The sequence below is a fragment of the Gymnodraco acuticeps genome, unplaced genomic scaffold (assembly GCF_902827175.1).
Source record: "Gymnodraco acuticeps unplaced genomic scaffold, fGymAcu1.1, whole genome shotgun sequence".
In the NCBI taxonomy this organism is placed as follows: Eukaryota; Metazoa; Chordata; class Actinopteri; order Perciformes; family Bathydraconidae; genus Gymnodraco; species Gymnodraco acuticeps.
Window position 1 is genome coordinate 668,976 of NW_022990673.1, and position 26,903 is coordinate 695,878.

Genomic DNA, 26,903 nt, shown 5'->3' on the forward strand with positions numbered 1-26,903 from the left:
GATCTCAATTATTAACAGTTTGTTATTAAGTGCTCTCTGACTGCAGCACCAACAAAACAAAAACTGAACAGTGATCTACAGAAGCAACCACAGAAGGTCAAGCGTCTCTCCTACAACTTTTACACAGCCTTTTATTGTTTGAGACAGAAACACAAAACATTTCCATACAGACATTCAATGAATGAATAAGAGCACTGCTTTACTGCAGCACCAGTACACAATACTTGGCAAATGCATTACAACTGCAGTAGAATGGTCTGATTCATCAGCCAGTATCTGGCCACAACAACAAATAAATGAGTCTTTTCTTCATTAAATGTTTCTTTAACCACAATCTTAAAAGGAGTGTCTTAGAAAAGGATTGTTAAAATACTGTTACGTACCGCTCTGTGCCAGTTACTGTTTCCTGGAAGGTCTTTTATTGCTTAATAATGATGACTAGTGAGATGTCTTGGTAGATGAGCTGGATAGTGTCTATAATCACTTTCAGTCCCAGCCTCCAAATCCACACCCCACTGAACATCTAACCTGCCTATTGCCCCCCACGGCTCTGCTCTATGGTCCGGGATCTTGGTGGGGGGTGTCTGGATACTGAAATATTAAACAGCTTGACACCAAGCCTGGCACAGTGTGTGACTCATGTCGGGCATAAAGGGACTTTGGAATGTTTTAACTGGGCTGTGGGTATTCAAATACGTGTTGGTGCCTCAATAATGTTTATAGATTTCTGATTCCTCTTTGTCTTCACTTCACCTGCATTACCAGGAATCAAAACCCCATCCCTCATCAGGTTTCCCCTGGATGGAAGAGTGCATTATCTCAGGAAGAAAAAAGTCCATTAAAAAATCCATTACTCTGCTACACTGAAGGGTGTAGCTTACATTTAGTACAAAAACAACAGGACTTTAAAGCTGACTGTGAATCTTGATACATTACTGTACATCAAGTAGTGTCAAAGCCTACATCAACGTGCATTTTCACAAGTTATTTATGATATAACAAATGGATTGATACAAATGACCAACTTGAGGAAGTATATGTATACTGTGGTCTCTGTTTTTGCTACTCAAATGCAGATTTTCTAATGGATCCCACTGTAATTATGGTAAGAGGGGAATGTCCTGCAGACCCAAACTTCACCAAAACCGTGCCTATCCCAAACAATCTGTAATCAGGAGAGCCCGAAATATAACTATTTTTTATATATTCTGACTGAAAATAAACCTTGTGGTTTAGCCAACCAATTACAGCGCTTGGTTCTCTCCTTGACTCTGGCAAGACCCATCATTTATCTCCAGTGACGCGCGTGGGTGCAGCGGGTGTGGCAACATTGAAAGTTTCATATCCTAAGGGGAATGACTGATTTCAAAACTGTGGGCAAACGGTTAACTCAGTCAGCCTTACAGTAGGAAAGAAAGCTGAATACAATAAATGCGACTGTTCAGGCACAAAGATACCCACCAGCATGAAAACTGTTTCTCTCACAAAGAATCACAAACAGCTGCCTGCCTCTTCAGTGTGTTCCCAGCATCCAACCAGTCTGAGCATGTGTGAGCTAAAGGGGATTAACTAACTAACTCGATGGCAGGAAAACAATGCTAAAGCTTTTTGTGGTTTGTTTCAGAACACTGTGGTAGAAGGAGCCTGGGTGTGCCACAGGGGACAGGACAGTTTAACGAATACAGTATATCAGGAAGAAAGAAAAAAACTCCCTTAAAACTTCTGGTATTCTCACAAATAACTGGTTAAAATATCATTAGAGAATTCCCCTTATTAATAGAAAGTCTCCACATTAGAATAAACGATGCATTACTTACATATATAGGCAGGTCTATAGAAGGTATAACATTTAACTTTTCAGTGTTAAGATGTCTAAAAACGACGAAAATAACAAGAGAAATCCTCCATTGTAATAAAGGTAACGGCATTCAATAAAGTCTCCTGTATTGGCGTTGTATCACCATTGTGCAAAATCAGCGTTGTAGAAACCAGATGGTGTCATAAATAGTATCCAGTTTTAAGCGGCAGTTTTTTACTTGCACGCAATCGTAGATGCATTTAATACCTTTATATTTATATAGGATGAATACTTTTAGTCATTGGACATCTTGATCTTAAGTTATCCGGGGGCTTAACTAAACAAACATTCATAGCGATTCAATATATGCATGTATAATAATGACACTTGAAGCCCCTCTATCATGTCTATCTATAGTCTGCCTTAGAGCATCGGAGATACAATGATTTTAACGTGAAACTGATGTGTGTTCTTTCAAGTTTACACCACCTGGTCTATTTGCATCAAGTCAAGTCATCCTAATTATGAGAGGCTGTCTGCAAGGATGGTGAAGACTCCCATGATCCTAAGTTACGTAACTACACCACCAAACTCCGTGTTTGTTTGGATTGAGAGACCCACAACAGCAGAAAATTACATATTGTGTGTTTAAGCAATAACACTAAATAGGATGACTTAATTACTTGTTATTATTTGTGTGTGCCTCTGTTTGATGCCAAGTCTGCTGTTTGCTGTTCTTTGTTTCCTTACCCTTGAGACCACAAAGGAAATGAGCCATATGGCGGTTTCTGTTAACCTGAATACTTCTATTTTTTTGTTTTGGGTTTCAGAATAGAGGTTAAAACTCCTTATTGTACTGATGGTATCAATTTAAAAGAAATAACTCATATCAGGTAGTGTATTGGAGAGCCAGAAAAAGTCTTCATGTTGCTGAATCCTTCCCAATTCAAATAACAGAACAGTCACTTTATAAAGAGGTCAAAGGTCAGCAAGACTGAGGTCTGATTCTAAATCTGGGTGTACGTCTTCGTCAAGGAGATCATCGCCATCGTCGAGATCTGATCCGGGGCCAGCAAAGTCGCTCCGTGTGGACTGAACGCTCAGACGCACCCGCGGCTCCTGATGAAGAGCTGGCAGAGATGAAGAGTGGAGAAGGAGCAGTTACTTTGTGTGTGTGACTGACTGAGTGCCTCTTGTGGGATTAAGGCTGGAAGACATTCAAATGTTTTCTCATAACAAGTGTGTGCCAGTACGAGTGTGTTTCTGTGTGTGTATGCAATTGTCAAATTAGCCAGGCTCCATAGGCCCAAGTCACTCTGGGAAACATTTAGAGCAGAGATAGTAATCTCTTCCGGGAACATTGACACACACACACACACACACACACACACACACACACACACACACACACACACACACACACACACACACACACACACACACACACACACACACACACACACACACACCACACACACACACACACACACACACACACACACACACACACACACACACACACACACACACACACACCACACACACACACACACACACACACACAAACACACACACACACACACACACACACACACACACACACACACACACACACACACACACACACACACACACACCACACACACACACACACACACACACACACACACACACACACACACACACACACACACACACACACACACACACACACACACACACACACACACACACACACACACACACACACACACACACACACACACACACACACACACACACACACACACACACACACACACACACACACACACACACACACACACACACACACACACACACACACACACACACACACACACACACACACACACACACACACACACACACACACAGAGAGAGAGAGAAATCACGAGCTATGCAGAAACTGTGGGAGAGGCTATTAGAGCCTTACGGCTTCATCTGCTCATAGACACACACTGGGTCTACACTCTGGATCACAATGGTACTGCACATCTAGATCCATTTACTCAATTCTGTTATATCACTCATTTTGAAATGTTCTTTATTTTTTCTGTTTTCATCACGAGATATCCCCTTTTGATTTAGTTAAAGAAAAAGTTTGTCATTTTGTGAAATAAGCTTATAGACATTCTTGCTGTGAGGAAGACGAGAAGAAACAGCCTTATCTTAATTCAGCATAAACACTTGAAACAGTGGGAAACAGCTAGCTCTGTCCATAGGTAACAACATCCACCTACCAGCACCTCTGAACTCAATAATTAACTTTATCATTTGCCTAATTTACACATAAACTGCGTAAAGGGTAAGGGTAAAAACAACCCAGCAGTTTGACAGACAGCAGTGTGGAGGACTTATTCTTGGATAGCATCTGAGACTTCCAGGATTCCTGTCGTCACTGTGAGGCTGCGAGGCAATTAGCAGCGACTCCAGAGGAGATGTGAGAGTAATATCGATCCTTTCATCTGACTCACGGTAAGAGACAAATACGAATTTTTCCCCAACATGTCTAAGTGCTCAAACTATCTCTTGTCTGAAATGGCAAACAGCCGAGTGCTGAGCCAGATCGCCTGGGATAAATCAGAGTGAAGGTTGAGCCAGATGTGTGGGGGAGGGGAAGGAGGGGGAACTACATGTCCCATCTTGCTTGAACTGCCATCACTCTCCGTCCATCTGGTGCCCTGCACAACATTCTCTCTTGGTTGGAGCGAGTGATCATATTGTCACGACATGTTTGAGTTAGTGGGCCGAATACGAATAATGGAAACACCTGGAGTTGATGAGTCAGCACCAGAGGTGGGAAGTAGTGGAGTACAAATACTTCGTAACTGTACTTAAGTACATTTTGCTGGTATCAGTACTTTACTCCACGGCGACTTTTTACTTTTACTTCTTACATTTTTAACACAAATACCTGTACTTTCTACTTGTTACATTTTCAACACAGGTTTATTACTTTAGTTTTAATCTGTGTTTAGAGGCGTGATCATTATTATTTAGAGTCATTGCGTGCCTATTGATTTTAACACAATCCGTGTATCCATCATTTCCTGGTCTTCTCTAAAGAAGAGGGACCAATGAGAACTTTGTCATTTCATTTCATTTCAAGCCTTTATTTATCCAGGTGTATCCCTTGAGATCATTGATCTCTTTTTCAAAGGAGACCTGCTCATGTTGCCGTTGTTCAGCATCGAAACATTCATTAGCTAACAATGACATTATTGTTCTATTAATATAAAGGGAGGTCAGTTACTCTTTAAAACAGTTGGTAGTTATTGGTACTTTTTACTTAAGGCGAGACACCCCAGGTGAATAGGGTAATTTTTTTAACTTAAAAGGTATCAGCTAGAAATTTCTCCAGTTAATTACTTACAATAAGGCAATTGTCTTTTGTATTACAAGTTTTCTGAAATAGCATGTTTAAATATGCAAATTATCCATTATCTCATTAAATATGCACATATTTTAACACATTTCAGGAATCGAAATCTGAACTTTGGATATAGCCAGATTCAAAATTCTTGTTTCATTTTGTAGTCATATTAGTATCTAAGGCTTTTACAGAAGGGATATTGGATATCTCTTTTTATCATTCCATAAATCAGAAAATACTGTCAACAGCCCTAAAATATCCATTTTCGCCATGTTTTTAGGTATACAATGTTGTATAATTCAGGCTATGAATTATATATGAACAAACCCTTCTGTAAAAGCCTTCATAATATTGATAGGAATATAACTGGAAGGTTTGGTGTCTCTACGTGCTACTGAAGTTGAAATTTCGAACTCAGAGTAGGAGAAAAAACTCATTTTGAGAAAACGACCTTTAAAGATTGCAGTGAGGCGCTAGCTAAACCCTCCTGTTCTTTGAATGACAGCTTGCGCATCGACGCACTCCGTGAAGGTATTTCATGTTCAGGGTCATTTTTTTATATATAACCTTGCTTCGTGCAAGTGACAATTGTTGTCGTCTTCTCTGTGAACGTTTTTTTCGCCGTTCTTTTGGCATTTTGAGATTTCAATTTCTAGCTGAAAGCTAACCAGGAAGTGTTTTAGCACACCACGTGACGCATCTGAACGAATCACGTTGTCAGAAATTGACACCAGCCAATGAGATTTCGTTTCTTGGTTTAAGACCCCTTTGTGCTTTCACGATTGGTTGCTGATACAAAGGAAATGACCATATTTGGATCCGATGAGATTGTGCAGGAGAGACACAGCTTTCCAGCGATACCTCTGTTGACATGGTGCACACAGCGGTCGCGGTACTTTATGTTACGTTAGAATGCTAACTTTTGGTGAAATTAGGAGAAATCTACAGACGCAAATAGACAAACTATAGTAAAATAAACACTTAAATGTGTATTTTGTACGTTTTCCTTCCAAAAGCCTGAAAGAAAACATGTTATGGAATCAAAATAGCACAACATCTCAAAATTGACCAGTACTTGAAAAACGATGTTTTTGCCTGCCGTGTCTCGCCTTAAGTACATTTCGAAGTCCATACTTCTTTACTTTTCATTGTGTGAAGAAGTTTAGTCAGTATTTTTAAACACGAGTATCAGTACTTCTACTTGAGTAAAGGATGTGTGTACTTTTACCATCTCTGGTCAGCACACTGTACTAAAGTACCTGTGGATGCACAATGAACCCATGTTTGGGTCATTTCGATTTTATTCAGAAATCATTCGTCCTCACCAGGGTCTTTATCATCGAGCCATGACAGATCATCTGAGCTGATCTCAGCCAGGCTCGGCGTCGGGCTGAAGTCCTCCGAGTCAGAGTCCGCCTCGACTCTGCCCCCCCGACCGAGGCTGCCAGGGAGCGGGAGAGGAGAAGCACCTGAATGAAATAGAAGCACATGGTTTAATATTTGTATCATCATATGTATTTAATGTGGGGGTTTGTTTTAGTTTGTTTGCATTCCAAGGTTCAAATCGGGTTTGTATTTTAAACTAGTTTTGACTTTAGTTTGTTTGTTTCAGTTTTTAAGTGGCTACATACTCATACAATACACATTACATTACATTACATTACATTGCATTTAGCTGACGCTTTTATCCAAAGCGACTTACAATAAGTGCGTTCGTCCAACAAAATACAACTTGAAGAAAACAGAATCATAAAAGTACATAGAGCAAAAACATTTCAAGTGCTACTCAACTGGCTTTAGAAAAGCCAGCCCTTTATTAGTATAAAAGTGCTTCGTTAATAGTTCTATCGCTCGAAGTGGAGTCGAAAGAGATGAGTTTTCAGTTTGCGCCGGAAGATGTGCAAGCTATCTGCCGTCCTGATGTCAATGGGGGAGAGAACTGTATGAGAATGTCTGAAATGCCTTACGCAGCGTCCACACGGCGGCGTGCGTTGAGGCTTGCCGGCGGGCGTGTCTGAAGCTCGACCAACAACCAATCACATGAATCTCCCGCCCCGGACACACAAGCAGGCAGTTGATTGGCTAGAGCTTGTACTGGCATATGATTTTATTGGCTGAAGCTTCCGTCGAAGCTTCAAAAGTTGAACATTGCTCAACTTTTGAAGCGAGCAACGCGAAGCGACGCTCCCACAATGCAGTTCGGCAAAGCATGACGTCACCCCATTCAAAGTGAATGGGCAGAAGAGTTGAAGCTTCAAAGCACGCCGTCACGTGTGGACGGGCCGCTACTCGCTTGCACTACCGTCTGGAAGACCAGAGCTGAATAGCTTAGTTGAGTGGCATTTAATCTACTACATTATTTAACTTCTGTTCTTGTTATTTAGTTCTACAGAAAGACAGAAATTCACGCCGTTTCATGTTTTTCATCAGCGTGTTAACGTTGTTGTTTTGAAGTGTTTAAACCAGGCAATATCTTTGCAGTTTAGTCTCAGTTTTTTTAATCGGATATTGTTTTTATTTAGTTTTATTGTTTTTCATTACTTATTTTCCTTTTAGTTGCCATTTACAATAATAATTGTAAGTGTTTGTAAGTGTGTGTGTGTGTGTGTGTGTTTCTGTGAGGGCAACAAGAGGAGTGAGACTTGCCCGAGGAGTGCGACAGCAAAGGTGTCGTTTGATGTTCTTTGAGGATGAGTCTCCTGAACTCTTCCTTCATTTCTGACACAGTTGTTCTGTTGTTTATACATAAATAAGAGATTAATTGCAAGTTAATTCACAGACAGACGAACACACACACGTGTGTACATGCTCGCACACGTACCTGATCTGTCGAACCTCCTGTTGTGTGTGAGAGTACTGAGAGACAGTCTTCACCAGATCACTGCTGTGAGATCTGTAGCTGTCTGTCAGCTCCTCCAGCGTCTGAACAAAGAACACCAATGAGAGGTTCAGGATCTGAGAGAATAAAACCACACAGAGGAGCAAACACAAGCCGCGTGGTATAATGTTGGTGTGTGTGTGTGTGTGTACCTTGCAGCTGTGTTCGTACTGTCTCCGGGTCTCTCTGGCTTCTGCCTGCTGGAGGAACGCGTCCTCCCCCTGTCTCCCTGTCAGGTGCAAAGAAAGAGCAGATGATGTGAACAAGACTGTGCCTGCCTCTGCTTTTGAGCCCAGCATTGGGTTTAGTCTCGCAGAATCAATGCAGGGCATGATGTTGTGTGTGTGTGTGTGTGTGTGTGTGTGTGTGTTTTGCTCACTTAGCTGTGTTTTCAGTTGGTCCACCTCTCTCCGCAGGTGTTCCAGTTCCTCTCGGCGGAGCTTAGAGCTGAAACTGTAGGAAAGAAATGAAGTCAACATAAGGTATCCAAACCAAATCTCCCTCTTTCCACACAAACCCAGCACACAACAGGTAGACTGAATACCTTAAACCACAACCAGGTGCCGGAAGAGACTAATTGAGGTGTAAACAAATGTAATATAATAGAAACAATCAACAACAACAAAATAACCGTTTTCTCTCCTACAGTGGGGATCATACCTGAAATGAAAATGTCCTAGCAGCAAACCGAGGTGTAGACATTTTCATTTCAATCTTGAGCACCTATAATCACTTTACTACACAGTTACACCCCTCCAGCTCCACCCATAATGCACCTCTCCTCCAGGTTGCCTAGCGACGTGGCTCTGGTGATGTGTCCCCGCAGACTGCTCAGCTCACGCCCCACCTCCCTCCTCCACTGCTCCATCCTCCTCTCGGCTCCTGGACTGTGATCACTCCTCGATTCGGCCCGAGTCCTCCGCTCCTCACGCAGCTGCTGCACCTCCTCTGGAGAAGAACAGAGGGTTACTTTTAGGAAGAGATTTATTTTTCCCCCTTAGCAGCCTTGAGAACAAATCGTAATGATTTATTCATGTATTTAATTATGGATGAACCCTTCTTTGATGAGTGTACTTTGCTTTTACAGACATTAGTAGCGGAGAGTGAATGAAGACGGGAGGATTAGTAGGATATTAACTGAATGACACAGTGAACAATTATTTGTAAACATCATTATCATAGTTGTACATTTATTCACTTAGCAAACTCTTTTCTACACCAACATAGATAGGAGGTACAAAACAAGCCACAGTAGATCTAGGATAGACAAAGATCAAACATCTTTAATGAAAATAAATTAGACCTTGTCAGAGAAATGTGGTTATTTTTCTCACTTGTTCAATGAAATGTAAATCATGTTGCTTAATGACTCAGTGAGGCTTTTGCTACTAGTTCCACTCACGGTCTTATTATCTGAGATATACTAAATACAACTGATAGTATGCAGAAGTCTGAGCAAAAATTGATAAAAGTGTATTTAATGTAAGCTCAACAACAACACAGTTGACCCAAAGTGTTTATAAGACCCCAAGGAAAAGAGTGAAACGGATAAACAAAAGAAAAAGTTACATGCAGTTAAAGGCAAGGCAATTTGATTTATATAGCACTTTTCAGCACGTGGTGATTCAAAGTGCTATACAAAATAAAAACAAAAGACATTTAAGAACAAATACAGCATAAATACATTATGAAATGGCATTTAAAAACAGGCATAAAAAGCAAAGATAATGAAATAAATAAAATAAATAAACACAGCAGGTGCAGAATACATGACTAAAAGGCATACTGTAGTGTGAGTATGAGCAGCTCAATTAAAAGCAGCGGCAAATAGATTTAAAAATAGGAAGTGTTTCAGCGGACGTGCACGATTTGGGCAGTTTGTTCCAGATTGTTGGGGCATAATAACTAAAAGCTGCTTTTCCATGTTTAGTTGTTATTCTCGGAACAGAGAGCAGACCCGACCCATTTTAAGGGAAATAAATGAAAGTGTGTTTAAGTTATTTAAGGACTGAGATCATTCAAACAGAAGGAGGATTAAGTTAAATTGAAAGGATTGATAATCATTTCGTGTTAGAACATTATAATAATTACTTTCAACAATAGACAGGACTCAGGTGTTGCTGTGTTTGCGGGGGGATAATGTGACCCGGTATAGAATGATGTAAGAGGTCATGGTCAGTAGGTTACCTTGTAGTGTCTGGACGTCACATTGTTGAGACTGTCTCTCCTTTTCCACGTCACGGAGTCTCTGGGTGAGAGACTCAATTGTCTTGAAACAAATTAAGAAAAACATGTTTTAATTCTGTCACTGATATCTCTAAACGCTCAGGGACCAGTTTATTAGGGACATCTGAATAATCTAGCAGAAACCAAGTGTGCTGCCTTAAAAAATGTACTTTAATGGTTGGTAACAAGTGACATGTAATGGTATACTTTAAGTTTTCTGACAGTATCACAGTTTTTTTAAACTTTAGTACAGTTTGATTGCAGAGATCAAATAAGAGGGAGAGGGCTGAGTTGGACTTTTTACAAAGACCAATGTTTTCTTGACATCTGAATATGCTAAATCAAATCAAAAATAGTGACATTCATAAAGTCATCCACAGTAAACTTGAGAGGATTTAATCCTGCTCCATGTTGCTTGGCTAGTGTTTCCTCTGTGCCAAATTTCTAACAACAGTAATGTAGTCTAGTACAACATCACTGTAAAATACAACCTCGACATTAAAAAGTCATTATATTCTCAAATTCCCAACATAGTCAACAAAAAACGAGTAGTATAAAGTTGGTCGTGCTAGATCTTATGGTACAGCCGTTGTATTAGATCGTCCAGGTGTACATAATGAAGTACCCACTGAGTATACATGCCATAATATTTGCTACTTTGTGGTAACTGTTGGATTTTGCACACTTGGATTGATTAAACAAACATTCACACACCTGGCTCTGTATCTGTAGCTGTGACTGGATGGCAACGAGGTCTGCCCACTGAACTGTGGGACCATGAGAGGGGGAAGGCTGGCGGAGCAGGGGGGATCGAGGAGGAAGAGCAGGAGGGCCAAAATCTGAACCATGAAGCCTCTCCCTGGTTGGAAACAAATCTGTAGAGGAAGAGGCGTGTCAGGTTGAGACTGTGAGAGTTCAAACCAGTGTCCTTCTCGCTTCAGCAAGTAACACTCACAACAATGTCCCTTTTAGTCATATAAAGAAACTGACAATAGCTAACCCACCTTCTCCTCCTTTAGCAAATTTCCCTGGTGACGTCAGTCTCTCCTGTGAACACATAAAAACACTTTAAGAGCATTAGGGAATTACCAAACGTTCTCACTCACATCTTTAATCTAGACAACTAAATAACCCTTTAAAAACAACATAGTTCTTGCTCAGGTTCCTTGACGTGGTTTGCAGTAGACAAGGCATCCATCTTGATACACATATTATAAACAACACCGACAATACACAGGCATAACAAAAATAGTTAACGATCCAATAATGTGTCAACTAAAATCTTCTATAGCTGCTGTGCAACATGGCTATAGACTTTTTCATCCATGGAGATGCTGCTGTTGTTTTATACTGCTTTGTTTGACACATTTTAACTATAAACCTCTGTTTAAAAAGATGAAGTTGTAAATTCACAGAGGGAAGGTTGAGTGTCCTTATTTGTACTTGAGCCAGTCATCCCTGTAACTACAAGGACCTTGGGTTAACCGTTAAGCCAAGAGTCACCAATCAATGTAATAACAAGACAATTTAACTCGTTTCAGAGAATTTCTGTCCTAAAACGATATGTTCTTTGCTTGTGAAGACTTATACAAAAATGTAGTTATAAGATGTTGTCCATGAACCCTTTTACTCTAACAGAAAGAGAGGCTTTTTTCACATCCTTTGCTCTTTGTCAAAGTGGTAATTGTGGTCTTCTAGTGAAGCGTCACTGCCATCTACAGATCAAACCAATAATGACAATTACCAGCAGATCACAGGCTCTCTTAAATTGAATAGGTTACTTCTTTTACTGATGCAAACAATAAAAAGTGTCTTTTATTTCCAGCTAGGCTAGTTCATTAAGGTAAGGAAATCTGAATCTACTTACCCTCATCTTTGCAACGCTGCCATCAGCCACTAACAGGATAGAACTCAGCTGAGTGTCCCAGTTCATGTCGGTATTAACCTAGAAAGAAATGCATCAAGTTGTCAATAAATGCTTCATTCATCAGCATTAGTCAGTTAATTTTGTTATCCTTGGCGCAAAAACACGACTTAAATAAGTGTTGTGTGGACAGTGACATTGCAACATCAAAAACCACTGTGGGATAGTGAGACAGTAACTTTAGACTTGCTTTGTGGCTGGGCTGTGAGGTAACACCTAGTAGAGATCTCTGACACTCTGATGGGGATTAGGTTACAGCAGGGGTTGACATTTTTTTGCATGTTTGTAGTGATGTTTATTAGCTGGTAAAAATGTGCAGGCTGTCTGGCAATGTAAGGAGCCTACATTGATCTCCAGAATGAGTCTGAAGTGTTTTATGATGTGGACCTGGACAAATATTCTCTATATGAGAAAAAACAACCCATTTTTGCATTTCCAAAACGGATGAATCTGTCCTCAATCTGAAACTGTGTTTTAAGGAATATCTGGTTTTTGATAGAGACATGATACAATTTGGACTAGATGTGAAAATACAATGGATTATCTCACTTTTATCTATTTACAAATGGGTTTTCTTCAGACAGAGTTGAGACTTCACATAAAATGTCTAACAAGGGCTTTCAAAAACAGAGGATACGTTTTTCTTAACTTTTCACTTAATTATTCCTAATCGTAACCTGACAAATTTAGCCTCGTATCTTCAGGACAATGGGGAATATTTTGCCATCTTTAAGGATCAGTAACAGAAACAAACAGAAGATACATGCAAAAACCAAGGACACTAAGCAGGGTTCCCAAAACACACCAGTCATGATAACGCGAAGGGGGCGTAGCGACTATAAAGAGCCTCTGATTTAACCGAAGCTAATTTCAGTTAGCAGGTGACTGACAGCGTTTATAACCTTGTTGTCTTGGTTGGAAAAATAATGACTAACCGTTTCTTATACACTTAGTGAGTCTTCTTCTGATTATAACATGCGAACCGGTCGCTGAGAAGAGAATAGTTAATGTCAAAGGAAAACAATACAAATGTTTAGGTTAGCTGGCTAGTCAGGCTAACGTTACTCACAGAAAATCTTGCGACTCCACTTTTAAATCCAGGAGCCCATAACGGCGACGTGATTGCGTATGACGTAGCCGCGTGTTGACTTCTGGGAATTGTAGTATATGGTGACTATTGTCTTTACCGGCAAAATAGGTAAAGAGCATCAATAGACTTTCTCAGAAACAATATACATTGTATATAATATTGTTGTCATTCCTTGTTAGAAGAGATTTTTAAAGAAAAGGCACGAGATTAGTTTTCTGACAACGGTTAATTAAAAAACACCATATCCCACAATCCAAAGCTTTGTATTGACATGCAGCAATGGCGGCTTCCACTACCAATGTGGAAAGCATTACAGCACTGTTGGATAACTATTTATCAAAAGTTGGATTTGAAGTTTACCCTCTTAAGGTATGTTTGCACTTGTGTATTTCTTGATAGCCGGAAGGACTTAAAAGTGGGGGAAATACAATTTAATGCATCTACGGTACTATACTGCCTGTGTTGTTCTCTGACTGTCCCAACATGTCCACAGGTCGGATGGTATAACTCTCTGCTTCCTCCCACCCTGCGCCTCGCTCACCCAGATGACTGCCTGGCTGTGGTGGTGCTCAGCACTCCTGCTTTGTTTGAACAAGCCTTCCTGCCCTTCGTGGAGGAGAGGGGCTGCCAGGGACTGTCTGACCCCATAGACCAGTGTGTCAAACGCTGCGTCTCCTCTGCTGTGTTGCAGGTAAGTGGTGTAGCACAATTTTGACTAAAGGTATTTACTTATAAAGTTGCAGACTGCAGCTTATTATACCTGCCCTTTGTGCATAGCATGATCTAATAGGATACAGAAACAGAAACCAAGGCAAAGTTCTAAACGTCTGATACATACAAATAACCATATCTCAATTTTATTTGTTTATAACCAACTCAAATGTATATTTTTAAAGTGTTATTATTTGCCATTGCAGCAGACAAAACGAGTTTTTATGATCAGTTCAATTGGAATTTAGATATTTCCATGATCAGGTTGTAACCCCTCAATATGCCCATCTCCCCTCCCCGTGCTGCAGTGTTTCCCAGGACAGGAAGTGGATGTGAGGTACGACTACGAACTGCTTCCCAGCAGGAAGCCGAAGTTCTTGGCACAGACTGCGGCTCACGTGTCCGGAGCAGCTTACTACTACCAACAGTCTGATGTCAAAGACCAACCCTGGGCTGAAAAAGTAACGCTATTCAATAATGAGGAATCTAAATGTTTAAGTCTTATTACACTCTTGTAGTGCAATGTTTCCATTCTTAGCTTTCCCCCTCTCTTACTCACAGAAGATGTTCGGAGTGTGTGTGCATCCGAGGTTCGGGGGCTGGTTTGCCATCCGCGCCCTGTTGGTGTTTGGAGGTGTGACGGTGGGCTCTGAGATGGTGCAGCCTCCTCCTCCTGACTGTGTGCCGTCCAGAGAGGGCAGGATTCAGCTGCTGGAGGCCTTCAACTATCGCTGGCAGGTACAGGACCTCAGCACTGTCATCCATAATACCTGAGACACAAACTTGAATGGACCACAGGGGAAACCAAACGCTTTAATGTCAGATCTCCAGACCGATGGCCTTTAGATTAGAGACCCCCAACTGTGGTTGTCTATCCGATATATGTCCGTTGTCTGTACTGTAGGTGCTGAGATGAGAATATAGATTTCAACATGATTTGTTCTATATTCTTTTATATAAGGACCTCACATTTTGCTGGATAAAAAAAGCAAGTATTTTGTTTGAGGATAATGTGTGAAATATTTTACATGTAAGTAATTTCAGTTTTATTGACAAGCAATTATTTTATTCTGTTGAGTAATTTGTCTCCCTGGATTTTGGTGGAGAGATATTGTTTGTGATTCTAAGCACATTTTAGACAACAACTCTAGGGTATGTTCGAATGGGTGTTCATCCTGTTATTAACTTTATGATGAATCAAAGTTAATCAGAAATCTTTTCCATCCTCAGGACTGGAGCTACAGAGACATCGTCCGCCCAGTCCAGATCTACTCTCAGAAACAAAAAGACTACTTTGCAACTCCTCCTGCTGAGCGGTTTGCTCTGCTAAAGACTTGGGGTTTCTTTTCGAGGGAAAGCGATCAACCTGATCCAACATCAGACACAGAGAGTCAGGTGACCGGACATGGCTGAAACAGCTGAAGAGTGGAAGTATTGCAGATCCTCTCTGAGAACAAACCTCCACTGCTGAGCTTGTAAGGCTCTGCTGAAAGCTTTTTAAGGTACAAGGGATACTTTTCAGGCACTTGCGCATGAACATCAACTGCTTTATGGCCTTCTTATGATGTGTTTCATCATAGTCTTCACTACATTTGTCCACACCATTGAGAAAAGGCAGTTCCTAGCATCTGAAACAGGAACATACTTGGATCTATGAATATGTTTTCAAAATGTGCGCTGCTGATGCAAACTGTGTGAGTTTGTTTAAACCAATTATTTTGAGATATTATTTTTTAAAAGGAACATTGTACATGCTGGTAAATGAACCCAAAGAGAACAAACACTCCTTCTGGAATATTTACATTTGCTTATATATTGAGGCCATAAAATAAACAAAAGATTAATGTATGACTCCATGGATCTTATTTTAACAAATATTATGTAAGGTTAGAGACCCTATCTAGATTGACTAAAATCAGGAAAACAATCACACTGAAGAAGAAAAAAGGATTGCTTCCCCATTATACAAAAAAAAAGCAAACGTATCTTTTTTTTTATAAATACTGGTTGAATTTGTCCAAGTTTTGAGTTTTTCCTCTGAGGTTTTTAACTTCAACCCATTATAATGTGGCCATTAACATTATTTTATTGTAACATACTGAACATTTATTCAGCAAATGACTGTCAGATTAAATAGGGGTTATGATAAAACAGAATTCTGCTTTGATGCTTTAGAAATGTGTGAATTATACCTCCAGAACTATAACTTTATTTTATGATGTGACTCCAGAGTATTTGTGCCATCCATCATCTCTTTTCAGCTTCATCCTTGTCTCCAGTTTACCTGACACTAAGCTTGATGCATTATAGATGTGAGCTGGCTCCCCCCCTGGTGACAGACTGACTACTTTCAACTGTGACTAACCCCTCTGTTTGTGGGTCAGCAGAGTATTTCTTTCTTTTTTATATAATACATTTTAACAAAGCTACATTTACATAGACCAATGACAAGCTACCTCCAACACCCAATGACCACTGAGAAATTCCACCAACCAGTGGGGGGGGGGGGGGGGGGAGTTTTTCATCTTTTTATAATTTGTCTTCTTCTTCTGCAACAAAGCAGGTACTTGTGTCTATCACCAGGTCTTCAGTAGAAACTCAGTGCAGATTAAATATCTTGTTACACCTCTAGATGTCGCTGTTCTCCAAATAACACAAAGTGTCCACTCTTGTTTCTCAGCAACATCTGCAGTTGTTCAATAAGGTGCTCAATAAAGTGTAACTGCAGGTAACCCACCTCTCATCCTAAAGTCTACAATCTATCCTCTGAAACTGTTAAGTTAGTCTTATATCATAGATATTTCATGTTATTTTTCTTTAAGCAGCTTAACTTTCTCCTGCCTTCACTGTTCACTCTTCGCTTTCATCATTTGAGAGTTTTCGTCCCGCTGAGCTATCTATTGCTTTATTTTACATTATCTCTTCATTAAAACACCACCTCTAGCTCCCTCTTACTGCATCCCTCTCCTCTCCCCTTTCTCCCTCACTGTGCTACTCCGTCTATCTGTATACTGAATCAGCATTTTAGAGCAGTATGCCGCAGGCCTGCAGAGAAGCAGACCATGGAGTTAATTATACTCCCCCAGATACTCAATCTCTCCTCCATCCCCTTCCTCTGTTGCTCTATCCCACCTCTCTTCCTCCCCCCTCTCTCACTTTTTGTTCTCTCTTTCAATGTACATGACTTAAGTCAGATAACTCTGCAGTTACAAGTCACATCAGAATGACTATCTGTTTTAGTTATTTCACTATATTCATCACAGGTATGATGTGCTTTAAGCAGAGTAAAGTCTAAGCAGAATAATAACTAAAAGATAAATGTGTTGCACCATTTTCCTTTTTGTCTACCACACAACATATGTTGACCACAAAACTAGACAACAAGAAAACTTTTCAGACTCCTTTGATGCCTCTTGAAAGGTGGACGGATAATTGTCTTTGGGGAAATTGGTCAGAGGGAGAAGCCGAGCCTCCAGGTCTCAGGGTTTCCAGGTCTCTGTTGTTGTGGGTGAGAAATCAGTTTTTCCTCTAATGTGTGTACAGCATGCCTCACCACCAGTAGTACAGTGATATCAGAGTGGAACATGTAGGCTGCGAGTCAGAGAGAATCAGTTAAGGTGCAAATTAAGATGGATGCTCCTGAAGATGCAGCTTCCTCTTTTTCCCTCTGTTTAGTTTCCTCATGGAGTTTGTTTTACTTCCTCAGATATACTCAAACTCTCCTATTTCCCCTTCTCTGTTGCTCTTATACCTTTCTTCCACCCCATCTCTTTCTCGTTTTCTTTGTGACTCCCTACATGATTTATAGCCAGCTAACTCGACACATCCAAGTTTCCAGTCACATCCAAATGTACTGCCTCTGTTGTTGTGGGTGAGAAATCAGTTTTTCTCTAATGTGAGTACAGCATGCCTCACAAGTTGTACCTGCAGTACAGTGATATCTAGAAGTGGGATATTTAGAGAAAACAGCTAAGATGCGAATAACATAGTAGGATATGCACTGGAAGATCCAGCTTCCTCTTTTCCGTATTCTCAAATATCTCCACAGTGCAACCCTTACACTTGTTTGTGCTGTATTGCAGAGACAGTAATGCACTTTGACTGCGACACAGATAGCTACAGAGCGTTTGTGCTCGTAAAAAAGACAATCAGTTTAGACTCGGTCTGTTACAGGGACAACTTTTCAAATCTACTGGGTGCTGCTCACTTAAATCCAGTAATGACATTTGTTGTGCACAGCAGGAATGAACTGCTGCTGAGATTTGAGAGTTTTGGGCAGAGATGAAAAGAAGATAAATAAATGAAAGAAAAGAGCATGAGTGGTGTGTCATGAGTTGTGGATCAGTGAAGCAGTGTTATCCGCCCACAGACATCCGTTAACAAGAAGAGAGGGGAAAGGCCAGCAGCACACCAGCACAGAGGAGGAACCGAGCGTTGAGTGGGGGGGAGGAAAGTCCAGCATCCAGAGGATTCAGTCAAATGTAGTACTCCACATTAGTGTTTGAAACTGATGGAAATAAGGATGCTGGAAACATTGAGTTCTTGAATATTATCCAGAGATAGAGATCTGAGAAAAAAGCCAAGAGTTTAATTATAACTCGTTTCTCTTTCTCTCTATTTCCTGGATTTCCTCTCTCTGCTTACTCTGACAAAATTGCCTTATATTCTCACACTGCATCTCTCTAAAGCACACTGCCTCGGCGTGAGCGTGTTTCCAGAGGGTTTACATTTTTCAAACCGTCTCCTTATCAGTTTCATGGATTAGCATAATTAACTAGTCCTCTGCCTCACAATTCCCCCCGCAGCCAATCGGTTGTTGGCGCTGGCTGCAGAGGCCAATGGGGAAGCCAATACACGGGAGTGTGAGTGGTCAGCCAAGGACAGATTATCTCATTATCTGACTCGAGCAGGCGTTCAATTAAAGACTTCCCTCTTTTCTACTCTCAACACCTTTTTATTAAGTTGTTAGAAAAAAACATCAAATGTATTAAAGTATAACAAACTCTGTTGAATCTCGTGCAAAACATTTTTCATCGTAATGCTTAATGTTCTCTAATTTCCCTCCTGCATCTTTCTTTCCCAGAGGCACAAACATGCATTAAACATGACAACATGCGCAGCTCATTTAGTGTGACACGGCCGCTGAGTCCACATGCAATCACAAGACCCTCGTTCCCTCGATTAGCCAGCAAATAATGTGCAGCAGGCACTGACAGGGCATGTTGTTCATGTAGTGGAAAATACTGCAAGCAGCCCTGCAGCTACAGGGATATCCACATACTTACTGGCATACTTAAAATACTTAAAAAGAATGGAAAATTACCAAGCTAGTACCACTACATGTTTTTAAAGCTCGTTTGGATGCTACAAAATCAGATGCTGTTGGTACCTGTACTTGTGGTTAAATATGTAAATTGTAATCCCTGTACATTTTGCTGTATGATGTCCTTTTGTTGTTCTGTTGTTTATGTCTTCTTGTGGAACCTACTGCTGCAGGTCTCCCTTGAAAAAGAGATCATTGATCTCAATGGGATTTTACCTGGATAAATAAAGGTTTTGAAATTGTTGAAATTGATTTGCAATTGTATCTTCTTGTAGAGTAAAGATTGCTGGCCAAAGTTTGTCAATGTTGAGGGCGTATGAATAGAATTACTCCTGTTCTCTCAGGGGAATGACAACAAAACAACATTTACCTGACTCCCCGTTGACTCCACTATACACCAACCATCAAAGAACAGTCAGACAGGAGGGAGGATTAGTCGGGCTAAGGTTCCTCTTACATAATCCACCATTCTGGATTATCTTAATTCCCCTGAGAAGGTGATACACTGAACTCTTTGAAAAAAAAATGTGGAGACTCATCTCTACATTATAAATCTTCACGAGAGAAAGTCTTACTGCACCTCTCTGCAGTTAATTTCTAAGGTTTGAAGATGAGGCGCAGAGTTATCCCATAACGTTTAGGGTTCACCTTGATTAATGCTGTAAGGAAATTGAGGCTCAGTATCTTAGTTTAACTGCATCCACAAGTAACAATGTTGTAGAGTTTATCAGGAGCACAATTGATTCAACAAACTGACTCGGTGACGTCTGTCGTACAGCAATCTGAAATGATCTGACATCAGCTAACCCACCTTCAGCTGCAATTCAATACCGCAAAACCCTTTTATTATTAATGTATAACCGGTACAAGGAAAATGTGTTGTTAATTATTTACTTCAAGCCGAAAGTTTGGGCTGACAAACTACAACTTATTCCCTTTACAAAGCTTACAGGGTACATTTTCTATAACCTCTGCTCAAAGGAAACTGAATCTTTAAAATGAATTGGGGTGCTGGGGAGTAGTACTACATACAGTTTGTAAAAAAAACCTTCGTGGCACATACATTCCTGTTGACCAGAAGTTTGATTAAATATATTTTGTTCTAGTCAGCAACTTCTTAATTTCAGAGACCTTAAAGGGGCCTTATTATGCTAATGTTCAGGTTCATATTTGTGTTTTATGCTTTTTATTGTGACTTATTGTTAATGTTCAAAAGGGTTTTTATTTATTTTTCTCATACCTCTGTGCTAGTTAGCACCTCTGTTCACCCTCTGTCTGAAACCAGAGCCCAGTCTGCTCTGATTGGTTAGTTGGCCGGCTCTGTTGTGATTGGTCAACCACTTAGAGATATCATGTACAATGTGTTGGAGCACTAGCCAATAGAATAGTGAGTGTTACATAGTGATGTCATTAAGTAAACAACAGAGTCTAATGGAGAAAGGGGGAGGGGGAAATTAGGCCCTTTGTGTTATGGTTTAGGTGTTTTGCTTTCTCCTCCTGATTTGATTTGATTTGATATACTTTATTAATCCCTGTGGGGAAATTGCTTCTCTGCATTTGACCCATCCTGTGTTGCCATTTTGTACGGCGTCCGGGGAGCAGTGTAGGGAACGGTGCCTTGCTCAGGGACACCTCGGTAGCACTTGGTCTTGCCGGGACTTGAACTGGTGACCTTCCAGTTGCCAAGCCAAGTAACTTATCACTGGGACAGTTCATCTTCGTAAATAGACGGAGGGTTTCAGCCATATTTCAACATTTTTACGACGACGTCAGTCTTACAGTAGCGTGGCCTAGCAACAGCTAAAGCCTGGTAGGCTACTGCATGCTATTTAGCTAGTTGGTAGCAAAATGCCTCCGTTCTCTACAGATGACTTCCAGAAACGTATACAGAAGATGGCTGTGTTGGAAATGAAAATGCAACGGTTGGAAGTTAACGTGGAAGTGAATGGACTATGTCGTGGGAATGACACCACTTTACCAGTGTTGCAAAATAATGGAGAAGGGTATGCTAACTCACAGCTAGTTAGAAGCTACAAGGATTCCAAGGAACAGGAGGGCTGTGTACCGGGTAATAAATCTACAAGTGGTAGTCCTCCCTGGAACTCTCTGGGTGCAAAGCCTAAGAGTAAATCATTTCCATGGGATTTGGGTGGACGGATAACAGGCAGAGCCCAGAGCTCCGAAATCTGTGATGCGACCGGCTGGCCTGCATTGTTATCACCCAGGAAGAGCGCCTCTTCAACCCCTATTCATACTAGGAAACAGCAGTGGACAGCTGCTAAAGGGAGAATTACGAACAATCCTCCTAAACCACCAAGTGTGCCAATCCAGAACAGATACGCTCCGCTGACCGAGAACCGGAGATCTGATGACCTGGATAACCTTTCCTCTTCACACAGCAGGGTAAGGACCAATAGCTACTCCAAAAGTAAAAGGCTAGAGGGAAAGCGAACGACTGGGCCTGAAACTCTGATTGTGGGTGACTCTGCTGTAAGAGAAGTAAAAGGTCTGTGTAATAAGAACAACACCAAAGTACTCTGTTTTCCCAAGGATGTGGTCTCTGACTTGGCTGAGAAGATCCTGCATATTGGGGCTGAACATCCGACTGTGAAGAATGTGGTACTGCACATTGGAACAAATGATGTTGTGAAACAACAGTCAGAAGTGCTGAAAGAAGACTTTAAATGTTTGTTGGAAACTGCCAGCTCTCTAAATGCAGAGGTGTTCATCAGTGGCCCTCTACCGCCAGTCAGAAGAGGAGTGGAGAGATTCAGCAGATTGTTTGCACTGAACACCTGGCTTTCAACTGCCTGTACTGACCATTCTGTTCATTGTATTGACAATTTTTTATTTTATATTTATTGAGTTTGCCTGAACAAGTCAGGAGTGAAATTGTTTATCTCTAACATATTCAACTGCCTGCGTCATCAATCTGTTCCCTCTGCCAAGGACAAGCGGCAAGAGGAATCAAAACAGGAGAAAGACACAACACATCACGCAGAAAACCCTGAAGAATTATCACTGCACCCGCCTGAGGAATGTTCTGATTATGGGAGACCTATGACACACATGGAGGAGTCTCCACTGCCCGTCACCCCCCCCCCTGTCAACACCTTTGAGGATACTCCGTTCACCCTTTCACCCTCGCCCACCCTCCTGGAGATCGCTGAACACACAAAGGAGATACAGAGGGTTGGCACCGATTCCTTCCTGGAGTTCAAAGACCAAACGAAGGCGATACGCAGGATTGGCAGCATGTCCTTTACCCCCGCTCCTTAACGACGCCCACCAAAATCACTGCAGAGACGCGCACCATCTCCCCGTCCTCATCACCGCGCCTACGTCAACCACCTTCCCCCCCCTGGCAGCATGTCCTCTACCCCCGCACCATCTCGCCCGTCTCCATCACCGTGCCTACGTCAACCACCTCCCCTCCCTTCAAGAAAGCATCTGCAGTCTCCGAAGCCTGATAAGGATGTGTGTGTACAAAACACAACAAACTCTTACTGATATGTGATGGGTCCAGGCTCAAGGGCGTATGGCACTCTCAACTCTTTCTAGGACATGTCGGGGCCCTGCCTGCCAGTAGCTTTGCCGATATCTGTGTTGATAGGTAATAGATTAAGAGCGGTGAATCATAGAAACAGGAAGCGCTCAAACGTTTGTGTGAGTTTATCTAATTTAGCAGTGATTCAATGTCAGCCACAGCTTGTTACAAAAAACATGACTGATAGGGTGTTTAACAAACTTAAACTAGCTTTATTAAATGTCAGGTCTTTGGCAGGAAAAACATTTTTAATCAATGATTTTGTCACTGAGCACAATCTCGATTTTATGTTTTTAACAGAAACTTGGATTGAACAAAATAACAGTGCAGCTGTTCTTATCGAATCAACCCCTCCCAACTTTAGTTTTATGAGTCAGGAAAGAATGCATAAGAAAGGGGATGGAGTTGCTATTCTGTTCAATGATTCCCTTCAATGCAGGAAGACATCGTATGGAAACTTTTATTCTTTTGAATATGTGGCCCTTCAGCTGAAATGCTCCTCTCGAGCTCTGTTCCTAAATATCTATAGACCACCCAAATACTGTGCAAGCATTTTTGATGACTTTACTGAACTGCTGTCTATAGTGTGTATTGACTTTGACCGTCTAGTCATTGTTGGTGATTTTAACATCCATGTTGACAACCCCCAGGACAGAGGGGCTAAAGAACTGTTTTGTGTTCTTGATAGCTATGGACTGACTCAGCATGTGACGGAGCCCACGCACAATAAGGGGCACACTCTGGACTTAATTATCTCAAAGGGTCTGAATATCTCTAAGGTTGTGGTGACTGATGTTGCACTCTCTGACCATTCCTGTGTTTTCTTTGAGAGCTCTATTTCTGTTCACAAAAATGTTCAAAAAGAGGTAACCACAAAGCGATATTTAACTGAAAATACTAGGGAAATGTTTACTCAGAATTTTTCTTCCACACTTGCCCCTGCTAACATCTCAGTAAATGAGCTAGTAGTTCATTTTAATTCAAAAATTAAAAATGTTATAGATGCCATTGCTCCAACTAAGGTAAAGGAAGTGTCTGGCAAGAAAATATCTCCATGGAGAAAGGCCATGACCGTGAAAACAGAAAAAAGAGAATGTCGAAAAGCTGAACGCAGGTGGCGAAAAACAAATCTCCAGGTTCACTTTGAAATCTATAAAGAGAGACTTGGCCTTTATAATTTGGAATTGAAAAACGCACGACAATCGTTCTTCTCTGACATCATTAACAAAAACAACGCACGTGCCTTGTTTGCTACCGTCGACAGACTAACTAACCCCCCAGTGTCAGTAGCCTCTGAATTTCTATCCACCAGGGCGTGCAATGATTTTGCCTCCTTTTTCACTGACAAAATTCAGAAAATCAGACAAGCAGTCAGTGCCTCTGCATCAGGAACAGCAAATGTGTTGTCTCTGTGTCCACTTAACATCAATTCAAACACCATGACACAATTCCATCAGATTAATGATAAAAACCTAGAGGACATTATACAACTTCTGAAATCCTCCTCCTGCTGCCTTGATATTATTCCAACAGGATTTTTCAAAGATGTTTTTCCTTGCATGGCCTCAGATCTACTTCATATAGTAAACAAATCTCTTTACTCAGGTATTTTTCCACAGGCCCTGAAAACTGCAGTCATTAAACCGCTCTTAAAAAAGAATAATCTAGATGCTTCAGTAATGAACAATTACAGGCCCATATCAAACCTGCCATTTCTAGGTAAAATCATTGAAAAAGTTGTTTTTCAACAGTTGAGTAATTTCTTGCATTTAAATAACTGTTTCGATGTGTTCCAGTCAGGCTTTCGTCCAAACCACAGCACTGAGACTGCTCTTGTAAAGGTCTTTAATGACATCCACTTAAACACAGACAGTGGCAGAACTTCAGTGTTAGTATTATTAGATCTCAGTGCTGCGTTTGACACTGTTGACCACAGCATATTACTAGACCGACTGGAAAACTGGGTGGGACTTTCGGAAACAGTTCTAAATTGGTTTGAATCCTACTTAAAGGACAGAAACAACTTTGTTTCTATAGGTAAATACACATCTGAGTTGACAAATATGACATGTGGGGTTCCTCAAGGCTCCCTCTTGGGGCCTCTTCTCTTTAACATCTACATGCTACCACTGGCTCAGATAATGAAAAACAACAAAATAAGTTACCATAGCTATGCAGATGACACACAAATTTACGTAACAATTTCACCAGGAGACTATGCTCCAATTCAAACACTGAGTAAGTGCATTGAACACATCAATGACTGGATGTGTCAGAACTTTCTCCAATTAAACAAAGATAAAACTGAGGTAATGGTTTTTGGAGCCAAGTCAGAACGTATAAAAGTTAGCGCTGAGCTTCAGTCTGCAATGTTCAAAACAACAGATAAAGCCAGAAATCTAGGTGTAGTCATGGACTCTGACCTGAGTTTCAACAGTCACATTAAAACTGTTACTAAATCAGCCTACTATCACCTAAAGAATATATCTAGGATTAAAAGACTAATGTCACAGCAGGATTTGGAAAAACTTGTCCATGCTTTTATCTTCAGTAGACTCGACTACTGCAATGGTGTCTTCACAGGTCTCACTAAAAAATCTATTAGGAAGCTGCAGCTGATTCAGAACGCCGCTGCTCGAGTCCTCACTAGCACTAAGAAAGTGGATCACATCACTCCTGTTCTGAAGTCTTTACACTGGCTTCCTGTGTGTCAAAGAATAGATTTCAAAATACTGCTGCTGGTTTATAAAGCACTGAATGGTTTAGGCCCAAAATACATTTCTGACCTCCTGCTAAATTATGAACCATCCAGATCTCTCAGGTCTTCAGGGACTGGTCAGCTTTCTGTCCCCAGAGTCAGAACTAAACATGGTAAAGCAGCGTTCAGTTATTATGCTCCAAATATCTGGAACAAACTCCCAGAAACCTGCAGGTCCGCTGCAACTCTGATTACTTTTAAATCCAGGCTGAAGACTTTTCTTTTTGTCGCTGCTTTTAATTGAACTATTCATATCTTAGACTGCACTGTAACTTTGATCCATGTACTTTTTTCTTTTAATGTTTATTTTATTAGCTTTTCTTGTTAATGACTGATTTTAAATGCCATTTTCTTAATCTCTTTCATTTTTTGTAAAGCACTTTGAATTGCCTTGTGTTGAAAAGTGCTATATAAATAAACTTGCCTTGCCTTGCCTTGAACGTCGTAGTATCCTAGCTTAGTGTGATTTTCTCTTGCTGTTTTTGTTGAAGAGTAACCTTGTTTTTTTCCTCTGTTTTTCCAGTGTCTGCTCGAGCCAGCCTGAGTCCTGCCGCCGCCACCGGCGTGAACTAGATCCACCTTCATTTTGTGGATTGTTTTTTAGTTGCTCCTTTTTTCCTTTATTAAACTTTGTTAAATGACTGAATCCATCTGGTCTCTGCCATTGTAGGTCCTGAACTTTTGACCCAGCCCTAACACTTTGCACACCATTTACATGCACACAAACCTATATAATGAACAGGAAAAGGAAAACAACAGGGCCTCTTTAAAAAAAAACTGAGCTTAGCAGTGATCATCACACCTTTTTAAAATGGTACACAGCAAAGAAATAAGAAAGGCATCCACTGAGTGTAGATAACTGTATCAGGAAAAACTGCACCAAAGCCAATCATACATGCCTGAAAAGAGGTCTGGAGAACTGAATGAGAGTGTTGATTGATTGTTTATAGAGTGAAGAAAATACTTAAAGTAAATTTAGACCGAGGAGGGGCTTTCTCGCTCCTTCCTGCTTCTTACTGAATGATTGCAGTCTGCTCTGTCCCTCGCATGCCTGCTGGGCTGCTGTGGTAAAAGCTCATATGGTGCTATGAGCTAATTTATAGCTGCTTTGTGCATTAAGTATTACATCACAGCTGACGAGGAACTCTAAATCTGCCACTTATACGAGATTAACTCCTGCTGCTTTGGCTCTGCCCACATGAAACATCATCCATCTTTTTTTGTTCTCTTTCTTTCCTTCTGTTTTCTGTTCAT

At 40.9% G+C, this 26,903-nt stretch overlaps 2 protein-coding genes and 1 long non-coding RNA gene across 3 annotated transcripts; 2 read left to right on the top strand and 1 right to left on the bottom strand.

Annotated features, from left to right (window-relative positions):
- Positions 1–114: 114 nt before the first annotated feature.
- LOC117555102 (BICD family-like cargo adapter 1) lies at positions 115–14,004 on the bottom strand. Its single transcript, XM_034229827.1, has 12 exons — positions 13,852–14,004; positions 12,164–12,241; positions 11,301–11,343; positions 11,011–11,171; positions 10,258–10,339; positions 8,847–9,018; positions 8,450–8,523; positions 8,223–8,299; positions 8,014–8,114; positions 7,839–7,924; positions 6,518–6,661; positions 115–2,928 (listed from the first exon to the last, which is right to left on the bottom strand). Exons 2-12 carry the CDS (start codon positions 12,227–12,229, stop codon positions 2,777–2,779), a joined length of 1,158 nt encoding a protein of 385 aa, XP_034085718.1. The 5' UTR covers positions 12,230–12,241; positions 13,852–14,004; the 3' UTR covers positions 115–2,776.
- mmachc (metabolism of cobalamin associated C) lies at positions 13,233–16,036 on the top strand. The gene is made up of 5 exons (XM_034229830.1): positions 13,233–13,679; positions 13,804–14,001; positions 14,330–14,482; positions 14,583–14,759; positions 15,252–16,036. Exons 1-5 carry the CDS (start codon positions 13,590–13,592, stop codon positions 15,432–15,434), a joined length of 801 nt encoding a protein of 266 aa, XP_034085721.1. The 5' UTR covers positions 13,233–13,589; the 3' UTR covers positions 15,435–16,036.
- Positions 16,037–21,714: 5,678 nt separating this feature from the next.
- Positions 21,715–26,291, top strand: LOC117555084. The gene is made up of 2 exons (XR_004570358.1): positions 21,715–21,747; positions 26,173–26,291. It is a non-coding gene; the product is annotated as an uncharacterized LOC117555084 (long non-coding RNA).
- Positions 26,292–26,903: the final 612 nt, after the last annotated feature.

Coding starts and splice junctions, on each gene's coding strand:
- LOC117555102 (XM_034229827.1), bottom strand. CDS start 12,229: ATGAACTGGGACACTCAGCTGAGTTCTATCCTGTTAGTGGCTGATGGC. Junction 11,344..12,163: donor GCAGCGTTGCAAAGATGAGG/GTAAGTAGATTC, acceptor ATGTGTTCACAG/GAGAGACTGACGTCACCAGG. Junction 9,019..10,257: donor TGACGTCCAGACACTACAAG/GTAACCTACTGA, acceptor GTTCTTCTCCAG/AGGAGGTGCAGCAGCTGCGT.
- mmachc (XM_034229830.1), top strand. CDS start 13,590: ATGGCGGCTTCCACTACCAATGTGGAAAGCATTACAGCACTGTTGGAT. Junction 14,002..14,329: donor TCTCCTCTGCTGTGTTGCAG/GTAAGTGGTGTA, acceptor CCCGTGCTGCAG/TGTTTCCCAGGACAGGAAGT. Junction 14,483..14,582: donor ACCAACCCTGGGCTGAAAAA/GTAACGCTATTC, acceptor TCTTACTCACAG/AAGATGTTCGGAGTGTGTGT.